The 18,878-nt window shown below is 48.2% G+C and overlaps 1 protein-coding gene across 2 annotated transcripts in view; it reads right to left on the bottom strand.

Moving 5' to 3' along the window:
* Positions 1–16,109, bottom strand: part of SCYL3 (SCY1 like pseudokinase 3) — a 16,918-nt gene extending 809 nt beyond the window's left edge. Inside the window, exons 1-13 of one of the 2 annotated variants that reach the window (XM_086754137.1) lie at positions 16,018–16,109; positions 12,479–12,769; positions 11,765–11,950; positions 10,983–11,096; positions 10,114–10,170; positions 9,260–9,362; positions 8,594–8,705; positions 8,072–8,149; positions 5,799–5,938; positions 4,875–5,062; positions 4,164–4,335; positions 2,180–2,323; positions 897–1,633 (exon numbers count right to left, since the gene is read on the bottom strand). In XM_086754137.1, the coding sequence (XP_086610263.1) occupies positions 897–1,633; positions 2,180–2,323; positions 4,164–4,335; positions 4,875–5,062; positions 5,799–5,938; positions 8,072–8,149; positions 8,594–8,705; positions 9,260–9,362; positions 10,114–10,170; positions 10,983–11,096; positions 11,765–11,950; positions 12,479–12,643 (2,196 nt within the window). In that variant the 5' untranslated portion in view covers positions 12,644–12,769; positions 16,018–16,109. Of the gene's footprint in view, positions 1–896; positions 1,634–2,179; positions 2,324–4,163; positions 4,336–4,874; positions 5,063–5,798; positions 5,939–8,071; positions 8,150–8,593; positions 8,706–9,259; positions 9,363–10,113; positions 10,171–10,982; positions 11,097–11,764; positions 11,951–12,478; positions 12,770–15,678; positions 15,895–16,017 lie in introns of those variants that run through there. The other variant, XM_086754138.1, reaches the window with a different exon arrangement.
* Between the last annotated feature and the right edge of the window lie 2,769 nt (positions 16,110–18,878).

Genomic DNA, 18,878 nt, shown 5'->3' on the forward strand with positions numbered 1-18,878 from the left:
CCATTTTCAAATGTGGTAAACAACTTCAGTTTACATCCAAGGCCCCTCTCCCCGTGCTACCTTCCACCCCTGTGGTACCTCTCTTGAGGCTTAATTAGCAAAACAACTTGACATCAACACCTATTCCCTAACAGTGTTATGGGTTCAGCTGGCAGCGTTGGGAATACTTCCTCCTCTCCTAGGAAACAGAAGCTGTCTCTCTGATGGGGCTAGAGGGATTTACCTGTTTACTTAAAAATGCAGTTTTGTAACCCCCCGGTCCTCTGAACTGGAGAAATGTCTCAGCTATTCCGTTATGAAAACGAGGCACCCAAAAAACTCTTCTCTGTAATCCAGAGGTTCTGGTTTCCTGGACCTTTATTTATGATGCTATTGGGTTTGCCTAGAAAAGCCAGGAGCCACGCTAAGCCCTGAGCATCCTCTGTGCTTGAAAGCCCCCTTTGGCTTGTGCTTAGTGCCGTGCCTGTTCAGAGGACCCAGCCTTATTTTACCTGTCTGACAAACCAGTACTCTCCCTAACATAGCGTAGGGTCCTTGCATCCGGGATACAGCAGCACAAATTAAAAGCAAGAGTTAAACCTCCTTAGTCAGTGCCTTTAGTAGCATACAAATTAAGTCCATCCCCTTATTGTTTCTTAACACAGCTCTCTTGCTGCTGCAGTAACAGCCCACTGAATTACCTGGTGCCTGACAAGATGCGTCATTCAGAGCTCAGCATCTTGTATTCACAGGTAAAGACTCAACTGTACAGTTGTATGTTGCTGATACTCCCCAAGGTGATCCACCACTGGATTAAGGAGCCAGCTGGTGCTACTACAGTGTGTTGTGCTATGCACGTGCTTTAGGATCCTCTCAAGTGTGCAGACATTTAAACCCCACTGCCTATAGTCTCTTACCTCAATAATATCAGCTGCTGCAAATTTGGATGAAAACAGCATGTTTTGGGAGGCATCTCCTCTGCTGGATACTGCACCAGAGTGACTGGGAACAACCACTTCTGTCCTCACTTCAGGTAAAATCAAGATAGCTGAAGAAGGTTTAATGTCTGGGATCATGTCAGCAAACCAGTCCAGCTCAGGGTCTTGCACAGGTTTCCTCTTCACTTTGATCGTGAATTCTTCTCCTAGGCCAGTCTCCAATGAAGACTTCAACCTTTCCTGAAAGGTGGTTTTTGGCAGCGCAGTTTCTCCCAGTTGTTCCTGGTGGTCCCACTTGTCACTGCTCCAGCTGTTCCTGGGGCAGGACTTTGTGGTGGGACTCAGTCTGAGGCTTTTGAATTCTTTGCTCAGTTGATGGGTATCTGGCAGGGGCCTCGGTGTTTCAACAGCATCAGCTTGTATCACAGTGGGGCAGTTTCCTGAGGACAGTTCAGGACTGGGGCTGCTGGGCTCAAAGTCATCCCAAGGCTTCTCATCTACATCATGTTCAGCAAAATAAGGTCCCACACTATCCCGCAGCTCTTGGGGCTTAATTTGAATGTTCACAGTTTTCTCAGTGTCTGTCTCCTCTGGCTCACTCCAGTCTGGCCACTCCTCTGCTGGCTTCTCAGAGGTAGTCAAAGAGCTCCTGCTGCTCCCGAGCATATTAATGCTTCCAGGAATTCCATTCAGGCGGGACTGAGTGTCTTGCTCATCTGTGGAAGACAAAGGTGTTACATATTCATTTCAAGAGAGCAGGTGTAGAGACAGAGTTGTGCCTAAAACTCCTTGATGTCACAGGTAGCACCTGCCATGGAAATAAGCTGGTAATGCTCAGTGCAAGGGAGGGGTACTAATGTCAAAGCACTGGGGCAACAAAAAGTTGACTGCTGATAAGCAATAGGTGACTGAAAAAAGGCCATGAAAGTAAACAGAGTCAGCTTCTGAGGCCAAAGAATGAGCTGACCGATATACCTAGTGCATCTGCCAAGCTGTGGGAGGGGTGAAAAAGCACAGCCAAGAACCTGCCATAAGGAAACAGAAAGGTGGGCCAGCCAGCTGTCTGTGTATATCAGATTCCCAAATAACTATTCTCTTGGAAGTCAAGAGTTGCACTCTCCTTCCTTCACCGTTACCTTCCTTGGTTCACTATATCTGTCTTTTTCAGATCAGCACATGGGGAAAATGAACCCCTTCTCAAGCAACATTTCATTTGTAGGACACTTGATTTCTAAAAAGGAAGAGCTAGGGTACAGTTTTACCTGTCTTTAAAGTCAGTGGATTGTCCTGTTGCGCAGAAAGCTTCTTGACAGGTACATTTCCAGCGATGGGGAACACACTAGAATTGTTCTTCAAGGGCTGCGAGGTTTGATTTCTCTGATTGCTTACGACATGACTGGGGGAGTCTGCAGGGATAAAAAAAGAAAGGACACCAGGTCCACAAGGTGTGTTGTCAGTCTTAGTTGAATCAGCCCACAGCACTGAAACATTCTTGTTACAACACCCACAAGCAATACTGAATGAAGATTGGTGCAGCAATGCAACAGCTGCACCTCTTGAGCTGTACACAATGCAATACTCTCCTCTGTTCCTGCCATCTGCAGCTCTTGTCAATACAAAGTTTGGGCAACTGTAAATGGTCAGGTTTTGCTATGTTCTTTTCAGAACAAACTGATTATGATTGGAACAGAAACTTAAAAAATGCTGTCCATCACCTGGCTGGATCCAAACCCGTAGCATCCGTACCGTGTGGCATCACAAATCCCCTGTTATCTGCCTCATACAAAAGCACAGCCCTGATAGTCACAACACTCCAAAGCATAAGCAAAGTTGCATGACTACACAAACCCTCTTTTATGCCTGGGCATGAACAAAGCAGCTTAGACAACAAGAAGCTCTACCCTGAAGGCTGTGTGACAGCCTCCCTTGTACCACACCCAAACTAAGGTGGGGTGGGGTGGCAGGCAGGAAGGGCCATGCTTTGAAGCTGCGCAAGGCTGGTTTGTTTCCCTGGGCCAGTGACAATAGTTTGACAAGCACCTCGTTCCTGTTCCTTTTTGGGAGTTGTGGCAGCGGTTCACCAGCACTGGCCTCAGCTGTGTGAGGCCCTGTTGCCACCAGCCCAGAACAGAATGGCTTGGGCCAGTGCTGCATCTGCTTCCCTGTGGCTCAATTGTGTCCCCAGCCAGCTGCGCCTGCCTAGGCTGCGTTACCAGCACAGCCAGAGACACACAGCCTGCGGCACTGGAAAGGACACAGAACTCACCCCCTCCCCAAGCGCCCTTGGTAAAAGGTACTTCCTTTTAGGAGCTTATGCAAACAGCGTATTAAGTCTCACGTGTTCAATCTCTAGTACTGTTTTTTGGAGGTTGTCACTGCTGAGGACAAAGGTCTTTTTTTTGTAGTTTGTCAGTGGTTAAATCGGGTCTAATTTTAAATATGTTCTGAAAAATAAACCTGGTTTTAGCATGCAATCCAAGGGTTTATTTGCTATAGCCTGCTAAAATAACGTAAAGCAAAATAATGCAACGAGCCATCCACAGATTTTAATAAAGGGTGGTAGCTGTCAATACACACATAATCAGGAAGACAACATTTGTATTTAAATTAATCTCTATCATACATTTCATTTGTATCTATATGTCTAAAGTAGAACAAATGCTGATTCTTCCCTCCTGTTACAAGCATTCTTAGTTTCAATTTCCTTAGTACACTTGGTTCCAAGTTATCTAGCGGGTGCAGGGATTACTGTCTTCATTTGGATTAGCTGAAAAGCCTCCTGAGAGCTGACAAAATAGGGAAGTTCGTATTCCTTTTCCAATCTATAAATAGAAATTGGGGGAAGAGGATGAGATTTACTATTTTAAAAAACATCAAGGACAGAGGGAATATTAAACAACTCTGGATAAGTACAAAAGTCCTTCAGAAGGGCAGTATAGTTTTTCCACCAAACACAAACACAGACGCTCAACAATCTCCTTTAAGTAAAGAGATTCTTAAATTAAGAAGAGATTTAATTTTTTTTCCATATATTTCCTAAATTTAAAATACTTTTATATAACTCTTCTTCTGATAGCAATTCTGGATCTGCAAACAGGACCTAATTTAGAATTGAAGTTCAGCCGCAAATTAGGTTTTTTCCATTAACCTGTCAACAGCAACAGATTAATCATCCAGGAAATTCTGCCTACATTGCTTGGACAGAATGGGCAAGAATCCCGAGAGCACTCTGACCGTATCGTTTACCTTCTGGGGAGAGATCAGCAGTTTTCATGAAACTTGGTGCGGAGCTTTTGAAGATCTTCGTTCTTTCTCCACCTACAACTACTTCAGGTCCAAGGAGGGAGACGAGAACTGCTAAGCTGTGCAGTGTTATCGCAACAATAGAGTCACTGGTATCTCGAAGGCCCAGCAATACCTGCACCAAAAACATATTAACATTACCAAGAACAGAAAATTCTGCTTTTTCACTTCTTTCCCCTTTCAATGTTGTATTTGCAGCACATTTTATGTCTACGATCTCCCACAGCTCTCAGTAGACACTGGACATTATTCCGTAGCATACAATCAGCCTTCCACTTTGTGTTACAGACTAAAGAGGGTGACTGATCCTAGTGCCTGGTGCGTGCTGGACCCCAACGCCAAGGCGCCCTGAGCTTAGATCAACCACTCCTCCATTCTGGACAGCTGTGGTGTGAAACAGAAACACGGGCTGTTGTTGTGAGGCTGCCAGTCAAGGCTGACGGGTATAGGCACCAGTGGTGTGTGTGACAGGGCACTGGGTTTAACAAAACCAGCTCTCCAGATCAGGATGGGGTGTAAGGGTTTGGGCTTGCGTAGAAAGGAGGTTACAAACTGTAGCTAGCACTATGAGATCCTAACTAAGCTCAGAACCAACCCTATCAGTAGAAATCCCATATTTGAGGATATACCACATATTGTTTTGCTGTCCTTAACCTGTGGCAATATGATGTTTTTCAACTCCTCCCGAGAGAACAGTTCTGCATAGGCATGAATGTGAGACAGCAACACCATTCGAACGTGTTCCTCGTGAACCTCAAAGAGCTTCAGCAGCACAGGGATGACATGCGTCTGGAACAAGGCTGGCGACAGGAGGCAGCTGGTCTGGCTTTCTCCAGTTTGCTCTAGGGAAGAGAGGGGAAGATGGGAAAAGGCTGCTTCAATAACGAGAGACAGCTCACCCAAAAGCTGCTCACTGAGAAAACATCACAGCTGAGATCTACAGTGCCAGCCCACTGCCAGGTCTGATTCTTTGTCAGCTGCCAACACAGATTGCTTGGGATGTCAGAGATGGGAGGGAGAGGCAGCAGTGCCAGCGTCCATTGCTCGACAGCAGTGGCTCTGAACACAGAAGGTCAAACAGACACAAGACAGGTGCTGCTTGGCTGAAACACCAGTAGCTATTTAGGAAAAACTGTAAGAGAGAGGAGGCAAAAAGCAGGGACAGAGATAGCTGGGGATCCAGCAAGACACGCTGAACATCCCTTACGGAGGAAAGGAAAAAAGATTGAGCACCCTTACGGGAGAATGAGTGCAGAGGCAGAAGAAAAAAGAGCAAGCAGAGTAGGGGAAAGGTGAGAAAAAAGATATGCAGTGAACCACTGGGAAAGCCTGGGGTGGGGTGACCTGGGAAGGTGGCCTGAGCCCAGGCCATTCCTAATTCTCCTCCCAGCATCAGCAGAGCAGTGGAAAGTATTGCAAACACAGAAGCTCACAGAACTGTCCTTTCCAGTTCTGTATGTTACCATATTTGTTCTGGTTAAATAAACACTATTTCCCTGGATTCAATGGAACAACCACTCTGAATCCATTCCAAACTTGTCATAATAGTTGTGAAGAGAGAAAGTATTTAAAGGTCACCTTTCTTTGGACCCAGCAGATGAGGAAGAAAACTCTTGACAGCTACAGGTTCTGCAAACACGAGCTGATTGAGTAGAAGAGGCACCAGCCGTGATGCTATCAGCTCCTCTGACAAGCTGGCCACCCTGTCCAGCAGGAATCTGTGTTCCAGGAGAGAGCAATTAGTATCAAGGCAGCCTTCCGTGCACTTAACAACTGTTTGTGTCTGCCTCATCTCCTTGAGACAAAACCTCACCACAGCCTCTCGCTCTGCGTGCACACTAACCTAGAAGGACAAAGCTCTGCTCCTGCCCGAGGCTTTCAAAGACAACACTAAACAGGAGCCAGAGAGACACCCTGTAAAACCCCACAACTGGATCACAGCCTGTCACAAGCACATCCAGCAGCACTGCCGCACCTGCAGCTGGCTCATGAAGGCTTTCCCCTCTGAGAAGCTGCCTGCTGCTGTGGCACCAAACCGCCTCAGAGCTGGTATCTCCTATGAAGTGCTACAGCATGAAAACTGCAGAATAGAGTTGTCCTCTCACCCCACAACCTGGTGCATCGCAAGAATTTTTCCTACTGCTTGAGAAAAGGCTGTTCCACCTGCCACACAAGGGAAGTTCCCGTGCAAAAAGGGAATCCCATTTTGAAACCACTTTGATCTAATACATCTTCAAGGTGGCCAACAGAGCATGGGTTTGGTTTATTTATTTATTTGACAGAATGATTTTGTGCAACTGCTCTTCCTTGTAGGATTTTCATTTTTAAAATATCATCAGTAACAGTTGCTGCTTTTCTCTAGGCTTGGAGGAGACCAGGAGCAATAGCACACGTGCTGTGAAAGACCCTCTGCCTGATAAAGGCAACGCTGCTGTTATCATTAAGCAAAGTATTCATTCCCTCCCTCAGTAACCACTGCTGTTGCAGAGATAGTGGGAACCATTCTGAGTGCTCCTGCTAAGATCCCCTTTCTCCTCTTATTTCCTCTGCTTAGTCTCAAACTAATGAAATCAAACTAGTGGTACAACTGATGGGGACCACAGAAGTATAAAAAGGCAGGAAAATAGCTCTGTAGGAACACCCAGGCTCTTTTATATGGAAAAAGAGGAAAATGCAGCTTCTCCCTTTTTCAGGCCCAGATCATGGCATGGAAGCTTCCCTTACAGAAATCTTGGGGACCATGACAATAGGATGTCCTGCAGATGCTGCAGGACTGCAGCCGAGACATCCATGTCAGACAGCAGCTTTACCCAAACAGAGCTGGCATCACAAGATTAATTCCCCAACATGTCGTATTGAAAACTCTCAGTTTACAAGGTCTGCCTCAATGGGAAAAAACTGCGGCCTCAAGAGTGCCTGGTGCTACATTTCCCTTTTTTGCAAAGTTGCATCTAAAATAAAGCTACTTCTAAGAATGAGGCAAGGGAAAGATTCTTTTCTCCAACACATTACAAGAAATTCTCGGATATTTTAGAGTATTTTGAAACTGAGCAAGCAGATAGTCTTTGTGTAAAGCAGCAGGACCCCAGGACAGCTCCAGTGAGGAACTGTTCACCAGAGCTTGAGCAAGCTGTTAGGCCACACTCCCTCCTCTACTGCAACGCTACAGCACAGGAATGGGCTTTTCAGATGATTCCTGCTTAGCTGCGTTCAGTGGGGACAAGACAGTGCTGCTAAAGGGGCTCGAAGAGAACCTGAATAATTTAACTTTAGCTCATAACATCAGCATTATCTCCCATAGAGTGCACTAACTCAATTAGAACATGGACAATGGAAAACTGCTTTCCTTTTCCTATCCCTGTACTCCTGGGAAAGCTTCTGTTCTTGGGCCTGCAGGAGTTCAACCCAGCTGCTAGCAAGCAGACAGGATTCAGAAAAGCACCCTGAAGCGACAGATGTCACTACAGTCTGGTTTCTGACTGATTCTCCAGCGATAGCAGTCTGTCTGTGGCAGGTAAAAACACTGCTGTCTGTACAGCTGTGCACAGCATCGCTCCGGAGGCTGGGGTGTATCAGACTGATGCAGAGCCCAGCAGGTACCGCTCCTCTCAAACACCCAAACATTCACAAGACACTGTGAAAAGAGGGAGCAAAGAGTTTCCTCTTTGATGCGATCATTACTTTGGCTGGAGCACACAAAATATTACAGAGCAAACAATGTTCTGCCAAAGCAATCAAAATCTGGCACCTAAAGAGCTACCTCTTGCCTTCCCAAGGTCCCCAGCCCCAGTCCCATTTGGCAGAAGTGTTTCTGAAATAAGAAGCTTACAAATTACAGTTCCTTCACTTACTTGAAAAATTCAGTTTTTTCCTCCTCAGACTTCAGTGTTAAGGTCTTCAGAAAATTCACAACTTCCAGAAAATCGTTCCTAAGCAAAAAAAAAAGTAGGCTGTCAAGTTTGATCCTCATTGATGCTTAAACCACCCCCAACTAAGAGACTGCAAACCTCCATCCTTCATTTAGCAGACAGAACTAGACAGAGGGATACAACTCAAATGCCAGTGGGCCAGGAATGCTGGCGTGGGAGTCTGACTGGTTACCTGAAAACTGTGCCTGCGCAGTGCTGCACTTTGTAGGCAGCAATTCACAGGGAGACCTAGGCAATGCGGCATCAGCCACCTCTGACCACCTTACTGGGGCAATGAGAACAAAGAGCCACCCTACACTAATGCCACCACTCAGTAAGAGCTAGGGATTAAGTCTGCACTTTCCATCTGATCCTGGACACACCTTCACAAAATCAACACATTTGCGACACAGAAATAAGCACTATCAAGACATACCAAGAGGGGCAAGATATTCCTTTCCCTACCTGAAGAACTCGTGAGACAATAAGCTGGACAGTGGTGGACGACACTTTGGATCTGGATTCAGCAGCGTACAGTGCAAGGTTTGCTGAAAGCTGGAGAGAATATCTGCTGAAACTGAAATCCAGAGCACTCACAGTTAGACTTCTCTCTCAACACTGAACAAGCTATGTTCAGGAGTACTCCACCCTCACAAAAAAACCCTTGCACATATTATAGCATTTCCATTTGTCTTCTTAAGTTGCTTGGCTCTTGGGGCACCAAGGAGTGCTACGGTCCTCCCAAGCAGCTTCCTGCTCCCTCTCTGCTAGAAGGCAGCAGCCCCTGCTCAGCTGTGGTAACAACATCCATGCACCCGCGTCTGTAACCCTTGAAGAAGCAGCTGGTGGGGCAGGACCAAGTGAACCTCTCACTGCTGCACAGCAGATTTGGGAGTGCTTTTGTTACACTGGCTGGTGACCTCCAGCCACATCTGTGTTCAAGTGCAGGAAAAGGGGAATACAGGAGAAGCTGAAGCCTGTATTTTAACCTAGCAAACATGAACAACGATGGCCACTGAGCCTGGAGCACATCTGTCAGCTGCAACAAAAGGCAAATGGCTCCGTTGACACATGCAAGGAATAAGCTACAGAGGCCTGTCAATAGCAAAACAAACATGTGTCATTCCTCACCCTGATCATTTAGGACTGTCAAGAGGTTTTCAACCATTGTTCCAAATGCATAGGCATCCCTCGCGTGCCCACAGCTGTTGGGCAGAATTTTGAAATCTGCAGACTGAAAATAAAACCAAAAAGATCAGCAAAGCACGAGTTTATGAAATACTTAGTAGTTTCCATGAATCTCTATTCCCCACCCCCCATCATATACACTCTGCAATTCTTTTTATAGCACGAAAGCTCCACCAAGTACTCTAGAAGTAGAATATTATGCTAAAAAAACCTCTACGGGGGAATTTATAGCCCAAAGGAGCAACTACATCATGATGTAACAATTCCCCCATGAACGCATGCAGCAATTGCAGATCAACAACTTTCAGCATTTCTATGGAAACAGATGTTAATTAGCGAGAAAGGGAGTGCTCCTTTAGCATAAGCAGCTCACAGGATGCTTAACAGGAAGGAGGTGACTACCAAATGAAAAAAAGGCTGTTATGAGCACAACACCATCGTGTGACCACAATGATCTGGGCACTCAGCAACCACTCTGGAATTTTTGCAAAGCTTTGGTGATTTAGAAGCATTAAAGCTGCAACACAAAGTGTTTGAAAAATAATTATAAGGACCTGCTGTCCCATCACTCCTCACTCAGAATGTCACTTCCCTGTGCCCAGCACCATTCCCAAGCCAGGGATGGGACGGAAGAGGAGAAAAAAAGAGGAACAGAGTAAGCCTTAGATATTATCCGATAGCCTCTACCTCCCATTCAGGCATAAGGAAATAGAACATGTGAATGAAAACTGTTTCCCAAACATGGCAGTTTTATTTGTTGCCAGCAAGAAGTTCCTCCAGCAAGTGACGTTACTCACCATCTCCTCACAAGGGATGCACGACTGGTCTCGTACCGACTTGACATGACAGAGGAACTGGAAGGAGAAGAGGGGAGACATGAGCCGCCTCAATCGCTTATCTGCACCAAGCAGCAGGAGCAAGCTCTCCCCGTGGGCCAGGGCTGAGTGTGTGGCAGGAGGTCTGCCCCAGCCCTTTCAGCTGGCATCGAGGGCAGGCTGCGCTTTGCTCTGCCCAGGGGGGAAGCACAAAGGGACCAGGTGTGAAGCACCAACGTGACAGAAAGCAACATCCCAGCCAACTCATCCCTTTAGTCCTCAGTCTTGTCGTCCTGCGTGATCCATCTGGACAGGGAAAGAATTTAGTGAGCTTTAGCAGTAAGGTTTTACTGCTGTGCTCTTCACATTGTTGCGCACCACCACGCACACCAATTGCATGTCTGCCTGATCCCTTCTGAAAGGTGATACACGCCAGGGACACTCACTACAGTTTGTCAAGGATTTGTGGATCCTCTGGGAGAAAAGGCAATATGCATTTACGAGACAGTGCCAGGCTGCAGCAATGACTCTGCAGAGCCTGCAGCAGAAATCAAACCAGGATTTTTTCTGCCAAGACCAGTAATAAGCAATGAAGATGCCAGCCACAGAAACTTAAAAAGTAGCTGCTTTTTGGCTAACGGGGAATCAGTTTCTGCTGTGTAGACATCACAGTTTATAGTTACGGTGTCCTTAGAGGAAAGATTCAGGTCAGAACTGGAAATAAGCGAACACACTTAAGAGTGATTTTGAGTGACTGGAAGGACTTGGGCCTTCATATGCCTAGACTGGCAGGTTCAGCAGGCAGGAGCCATCTCCTGGGCATGAGAGGGAGCGCTTTGCTTGGCTCTTACCTCTGGGGTGGCTTCACTGAAGTTACAGACTGTCTCCATTCCTCCCAGCTTCCAGTGCCCATCCTCACTTACAAATACGGATGATAAACAGACGTTGTTATGTGTTAGGTTTCCCTAAAACATAAACAGAAGAAGAACAACAGACTTGGGGATAGATGAAGACATGAAATCTTAATCCGCGCTTATATAGGTGCTGCAGGGAGCTGACGTAAAGCAGCCAAAAAGCACACAGTTCTAAAGGACCTTCAGGATTTTGAAGGTGACTAGCAGGTCTCGGGCAGAAGGGCTGGGGGTTTAGAGCACACAAAGTTCTAATTGTCACAGCCCCTGCAATGCAACTGTAAATCCAGAGAAGACCTCCAAGTACAAATATAAAACCCAAAAGCTACAGTCTGAGCTGGGACTTAACTGCAGTCCTGGACAAGCACACAGTGCCAAAACAGGGGAGCGGTGACACTGATCTCTGACACGTGGCAACAGCTGTAAATAAACGCCAAGGCCAAGTAATCCCATTTCCCTAAAGCAAGAAGGGATGTCAGCTCATGAATTGAGAACTGCTCTCTTACTTCCAAAACACACAGCATTTTCGATTACCTTTCCTCCTATAAAGCAGCCAATTATTTTAGCAGTTTCAGCCTAAAATAACTGTGGGGTTTGAGTCTGTCTTTTTGTGAGGAACCAGGAACGAGAGAATCATCCAGACAAGCCCAGGTACAGCACTCTCCTGTCACACTTCATCTGGCTCCCACCAAAACCTGGTGACTGCTGCCAGTGGTACCTACCCTGTCATGGAGGAAGATGAGTGCCAGCAACACGTCGTAGATGCCTGCGCAGATTTCTGCAGAAGAGAGCGTCTCCAGGACCATCTCCAAAGGCTTCACACGTTCTGTAACCAGGTGGATCCCATTTGCTTCCACAGTACAAGAGAGGAAGCGCAGAAGGCAAGGGTGGCGCAAGGTTTTCAGGTGCTTCCGGAAACAAAGACATCTGTTAAATCTCATCCAAGGCATCTCTTTTGGCTGCAGAGCTCAGCCTTGTTCTTTTAGCCATGTTTTCAGCTTGAATTCAGACAGCCCATCCCTGCTCCTCACCAAGCACTCAGCACACTCGCTCACTCCCTCATCATAGAACTTTTTATAATAAATCTAGATACAAAGTCTTACACAGAATAAACAGTGTATTTTGGGTAGGATCCACCCAAGACTGATTTACATCTGGGGGAAGAGACTAGTCCTCTGCAAAGTAACTCAGGTATTGCTACCTGAACATCACTTCCCAGCACTGCTCACATCGTGAGCTCCTCAAAGGGAGCTTTGCAGCTGCGGGCTCCCTTCTTCCCCCCTGCACAGCAGCTGTTCGTAGCCAGGGTCAACTTTGACCTTTTCTCTTGCCCTTACTCCCCAAGGGTCTGACCCTCATTAACCGATTCCCATCCCTCCAGGAAAAAAAGAGGGACAGCTCTGACAAGTCTGTCCCAGGCACACTTTCTACAGTACCTTGGCAGCTTTATTAACCTTATCTTCATTCTCTCGCTTGTACACAAAGACCGAGGCAAGCTTGCCATCTTGCAGCACGGCCGGATAAATTGTGTGTCCAGTTGGCAGCGTGAATGGCGTCTCTTCTAGTGCGTAGCTCTTTAAAGCGCTGTTCTCCGAGCCCATCACTTGCAGAGTTCAGCCGTTGGAGAGATTCCCTCTTGACGACAACCAGGCCTTTGGGGGAAGGAAGATTTTTTCAGACAGATTTATTTCTTGCAGGCACTGTCCAGTTCACCTTCAGAGCATTTTCTGCAAAGCATGAGACAGCCATGAAGAACCTCCTCCTGCCAGTATCCTCTCCTTCAGTCTAGAGCGATAATAAAATCCCCATTGTTTATTTTGTAAAGGAAACCAAATGCCCACAAAATGGTTGAGATCAAGAGGCAAGCAGCTCTCTAGCTGTGGAGCTAGGACTCTGCTAGCATCCAAAACCAGGATCCACCAATACCCCCAGTCATGCAGACACCTACTCCAGAGGCTTAATTCAGATTAAGCCCAGTCAGCCGTTAGGAACTCTGACTGCCACCACCTTAGGGTACGAGGAGCCCCCAGCCTTCTTGAAAACAGCCATTCCTCAGTTCTCCAAACCACAGAGGATTTCAGTGAAGCTACAGCCAGGTAACCTCCTCCGGCGGCGTGCTTTGCCCCCAATTACCTTTTCTCCATCCGACAAATATTCTCTCTGCCTGCCAACCCTTCCTTCCTCCCACAGCCTCTGTCAGGATGAGGCTGACACAGATTTTTGTGCTGCTTCCTCACATGCAAAGCTGGTAAAACAAACACGCTGATTGCAGAGGCTCTTTTAGAAAACACTGACGGAGCACATGCTCTGTAATCAGGCTTTTGATCGCCGGCTACAGGCGAGACCCTGAACACCAGTCTGTATAGGGAAGTTAGCAAATGATCTTTAGTACTGAGAGTAAAACCTCCATTTTCAGGAAAAGTGGGGAAAAAAATTGCCCACCCCTCAAGCATTTTTTTGCACCTGGAGAATCACTTTATGATGGTTGTTTCCAGCCATGACCTGAGGCTTCAGGAGGGCAACAACACGGGAGTCTCTCAGCTCCCTGACAGAGCTGTTCCAGCAAAGCTGCTGCTCCAAGCCCTCCCCTGCATCTCCCATGCAAGCCCTCCCAGGAGCTCCGAGGTCAGCAGCACTGGGGGCCTTCTGGAGAGAAAGCTGGTCTGTTATGGTTTCCTGGCTTCTTTTCACGGCATCAGTTAAAGATTCGTTACCTAAATGATTGCCCCCTCTTTCCTCAAAGTGTCCTATTTTTAAATGTGTTATGATCGGATGTTTTTATTAAATGTAAATAGGGCAACTGCACAACCCACGAAGCAATAAGAGCACCGTGAAGGAGCAGAATGCTGCCTTTTTAATAGACTTCATACAAATCCTTGCTCACACATCATTTAGTCACCTTTGTTAGTAACTGCTCTGTAACAAACAGGCAGCTACAACTCCAGAATTGCTTCTTCCTGGGAGGAACGAACCCAATGAACACATTAGGTATGAGAACCAGCACACATTACAGCTCTTAACTGTCGCGAACCCTCCAGAGCGTACAACAACCGCTACAGTCTGAAATTTGTGTGACCTTTAAGAAATAAAGAGAAAGCTATAGAAGTCTTAACTGCAGCTTCCCACCACTACAGAGAGGGGCTAAGAGGTGAAAGGGAAGCACCATGCGGCAGTTACAGATGTTTCTAAAAAAGACTTTCCTGTGAACTTCTTGGCATGGAAAGGGGCGATTGAGATCCCCAAGAGGAAGGGCTCCCTCTCCCTGGGAAACTGCTCTGGCTGCCCCCAGGTTACCCTTCCACACCTGCAATGGCACCGGCTGCTCCTCCTGGGCACAGCTGAGCGCATTGATCTGCATTCCCTGCTCTTTTCAGCTCTGCTTGTTTGCCAGCTCTACTTTAATTATTTCTGGAGTCAGACTTTGCACAGGACAGCTGAAAGCGTCTGAGCTGACCTAATGCCTCGCGTTCCTCCAAATACATATGGATATATTCACTGGTTACAAATTTGGCTTCAGAGAGGCCCACAGTTCAGAAATACTGTAACACCACAGTCATGCAGATAACGGCAATCTATCCGAGCACCACCGTACGACAACCAGCTCCAAACGAGCATCCAGGTAACCCCTCTCAGGAGGAGCCCAGCAACTCTCAGTATCAAACGCTGAGCACCTTCAAGCGAGCAGCTTCCGACAACCAAGTGGCAACAGCAGCCTGCAGAACCACGAGCCACGCTTTTCAGGAACAGACCAGCTTTGCAAAACTGTCACTTGATTTCTCTTCTTTTTCACAGCACTCCAAAACATGTTGGCTATTGGAACTCCAGCAGGAAAAAGCATTTGCAAAGGTATATGCCTAGGTGTGGCTAAACCCCACAGAATTCTTCCAGAGCTAAAAGAAACTCTCTCTCACAAACAATTACACCATGTAAGGACCACATATGCTTTGTGGGTTAAGAGCATTATAGCCCTTTAAAATCTTATTTTCAATTAATTGTAAATAAGAACGTTAGATGTAAAACACAGTGCACCTTAAGATGGAGAGAAGCCCAGCGGGGAAAGTCAGAGGGACTGGTAGTTAAGAACAACTTGTGCTTTGCTACTGTAAAAGGTATTAGAGTTGGAATTTCAATTTAGCTTCTTTGTATATATACCACATACGAGGTATCCACCTGAAACACACACACTAAGCCCTGTCACCCCACAGCCGAGAGTGAGGCAGCTCCCGGCTTTCCACTCGCCCTGCCCACCACCTTCCAGGCCAGCAGAGCCTCTCACAAGCCGCTGCCAGAGCTGATGGGCGATGCTCCGACTGCAGACGTCCAAGTGGGCACCTTGCACAAGCAGGGCCGCCAACGCTGGGCAGGTGGGCAATCGGTAGGCAACAGCCTCCCCGGGAAAGGAAGCGGGGCTTTGTCGCACCGCCCGAAGGACAGCTCAGCCGCGGACACCAGCCGTGGGGAAGGAGCACCCATTTTAACACACATGGCTCCCCGAGAAACGCCAGCGTAACACCAGCTGCCGGGAACAACGCCACTGCCTACAGCACACTCAAAAAAACCTACAGCCACCAAGGCGGTATTTGCTTTTTTTTTTTTTTTTTTGCCAGAAAAGCGAGCTTTTGCCCTCCCCGCATACCTGTAGTTACGAACACCCGCGGGGCAGGCGGGCAGCGTCACCATTTTCTCAGCCGGGCTGGCAGCACCTGTCTGCAGCGCGACCCGAGGCCCCTCGCCAGCAGGACGGGGTGGCACCGACCCCAGCAGCCGCCCCGGCCCAGGTCCCGCGGGCAGCGCCAGGCCGGGCACCGCCGGGACAGGGAGGGCACTGCCCGGGCCCCGGGCGAGCTGCGGCCACCGGTGCCCTGGGGCGGGCGAGGGAGCGGAGCCCCGCTCGCCCCCATTCATCGCCTGCCCCACTCACCCCCGCCGCTGCCCCCCAGCCCCGGCCTCCCCCCCGTTAACGCCGCGGCCCCACCTGCTCCCCGCCGGCCCGGGAGGGGGTGGTGCCGCCTGGGCCCCGCCGGCCGCTCCCTCCCTCACGGCGCCGCCGCCGACTCGCGCTTCCGGCAGCGGCACACCCTCGAGTCGGCCCGGCCGGAGCGCCGCCACCTGCCTTCAGCGCCCTCTGGTGGCCGGCGGATCGAGGCTGAACAGGGGGGCGGGCGGGCGGGCGGCCATCTTGCGCTGGGGCGCGGCCTGCGAAGCGGCGGCGGCCATTTTGGTTGTGGGCACGTGTACACCCTCACGCCACGCTCCTGAGCTCTGCACCCCCAGCCCCTCTGGAATGGCGGCAGCGACTGAGCAGGGGCGTGAAATGCAGCCCAACCCTGCGTGCAGCGCATCAGCCCCACAGCAGCGGCCGGGCTGTCCCCCTGCCAGCCCCAGCCTCCATCCCTGCTGCTGGGCGCCTCAGGCGCGGTGGGCGGGATGGGCTCTGCGCCTGAACCCTCACTGCTCCGCAGAAAGGGGCCACGCTGCCTGTGATTTACGGTGCTGGGCGCTTGGGGAATAGGTGTTGCCTTCCTTTGAAGGTACAGCGGCCTCCTATCCCCCAGCTGCATTTAGTGAGCTGGTTTCCTTCCACAGTTTCCCTGCTCAGCGCCCACACCACTGCTACAGGAAGCTGAGCAATGGCTTCCCCGCCGGCCTCAATAAGGGCGGGCGGCAGGGTGAGAACTGCGCGTGCAAGGCCGGTGGTCTGCCCAACACGTCTCCCCACACCGCCGCCCCCAGGCCCGCGCGTTTCCTTTAGTGGTGTAACTCGTACATCACAAGGAGATCTATTTAATGCCGTTAAAACTAATTGCTCTCTGTGCTGCGGAGTGAAGTGACTCCGGGGAGGGATTTCACGTGAGTGTTTTGGACAGCAGAACGAATGTTGAAAGGAATTACTATAGTGCAGTGGGAGGTCTGGGCTTTTCGCACACTATTTTCATATCACCAATGTTATTCCAGTTTCGTGCAGCGCCAGGGCGTTAGGATGTGGTTTGCTCAGTCATTCAGAACCTAGCGCTTAGAGCGAGCAGGGCCCAGCAGCACACCCTGTACCCGTGGCCTTGTCTAGACAAAGATTTAATGGCAATGGCAGGGTGTTTAACAAAGGTGGTCTAAACTGTGCTAATTCCTTGGCTTTCTTCAGTAACTAAACTCCACCAGTTTAGCCTGCATTAAATTTTGTGCTGTCAAATCTGGCATGAACTTTGTAGAGTATATTCCTTAGCAGTACACTTTTTCCTCCTTTCTAGTGAAGCCTTCTAGCCCATGTCCAGAGCGTGGACAGTGCAGATACTCCCAGAGACACAGGTCTGCTGCTCAGTGGCTTATTTATGCTACAGTCCCTTCAACACAACAAAGCCACAGGCATCTGAGCAGGAAAAGGGATCCCCCAGAGCAAGGCTTTCTTCCACTGCTCTGCCCTGGGAAGTCTCTAAGTTGGCCCGGCAGAGTTAACAGAGGGGCAGAGTGCTAGGAGTCCACTCCTCTGGCGCTTGCCTCAGCGCTCTCTCCTGAACCTCATAAAGAAAAAATGAGCTGATCACAACAACTTCAGGGGTTGACAGTTGCAACACAATTTGTGCTAGTAAGCCAGCTTCGCTGTATGTTATTTTTCTTGAGGGTTGTCATGGAAGGAATGAAGGTTGTAGCTATTCTCAGCCTTTTCCCATGAAGAGTGGAGAGCTGAGGAATTCCATTAAAGAACCTGCCAGAGGGGCTCAAAATCTCGTATCTAAATAGAGCTTGTCCTGCTTATTCCAGAAGATACATCTTGTTCCTGTTTCATTTAATCCAGAGTGGATTAAATTAATCAGAATCATGGCAGTTTTTATTTCAGAACGAAATGCACATGGTAAACTGTTACCAGACAGCGCCACGCACACACTGATATTTAGAAGACTTTGAATCGGGTCCTTCGTAAGTTGTCTAGGCCAAGGAGATTTGTTTATTTTCCCTTCTCCCCACCCTCTGTTGTCCTAGTAAACTCTTAAGTACCAGCATGGCACAAATAATAATTTAAAACAAGATCTTAGGCTGCTGCATCCAGTAGAAGGCTCACCGAAATTATACTGTACATCTGCAGAAAGCCCGAATAATAGCTAACAGATGTATGAACTTCTCAGCCTATGCTTATTTCATTGTGCTATTAATTTTACAGCCTACTTATATCTCAAACACCTGCATAACCAAACTCATTAATTAATTAGCAGCAGACTGGGAAAGAGGATACTTCTGAGATGGTTAGGGATTGCTGCTGTAGGGAAAGAAAAGAGGAGCTGTACAAAGTCAGAGAGAGAAACTAGGAAAAGAAGGAAAGGACAAAAGTTGTAGAAGTTGCTAAAAGAAAGCAGATGCCTCCTCACCCCATTTTATGCAGGACAGAGTACTCAGGGACTGAATCCATAAATACAGATAATTAAAAAGTTACCCTACAGGTCAGACTCTCCAGTCTCCCTCTGACACCCACAGGAAATGTGATATAGATTGAAAAATCTATGTGCTCATATCTTTTTTTCCCTCTTTCTGGCTCGGGAACTATAATTAAAGGGAAAATCAGCCTCTCTCCTGCCTTAGAGAGTATAGTAGCACAGCTGGTTTTCATCTTGGCTAGCAGGCTCTGTCCTCAGGCTACTAAGTGCTGAGTAATTTTTACCAAGCTCTGCTCGCAGATAAATGATGTTCTTCTCTTAGCTGCTGCCAGGCAAAGCTACAAATACTTGATCTTTTATTCTTTTCCCATAAACTCCTAACATTGAATACTAAAAATGCAGCCAGAGGTTTTTCCACTGCCATTTATTCTCAGCATGGTCACAACTGTATTACAATTACAGACACCCACCC

Source organism: Chlamydotis macqueenii, chromosome 8 (genome assembly GCF_036417535.1).
Source record: "Chlamydotis macqueenii isolate bChlMac1 chromosome 8, bChlMac1.mat, whole genome shotgun sequence".
In the NCBI taxonomy this organism is placed as follows: domain Eukaryota; kingdom Metazoa; phylum Chordata; class Aves; order Otidiformes; family Otididae; genus Chlamydotis; species Chlamydotis macqueenii.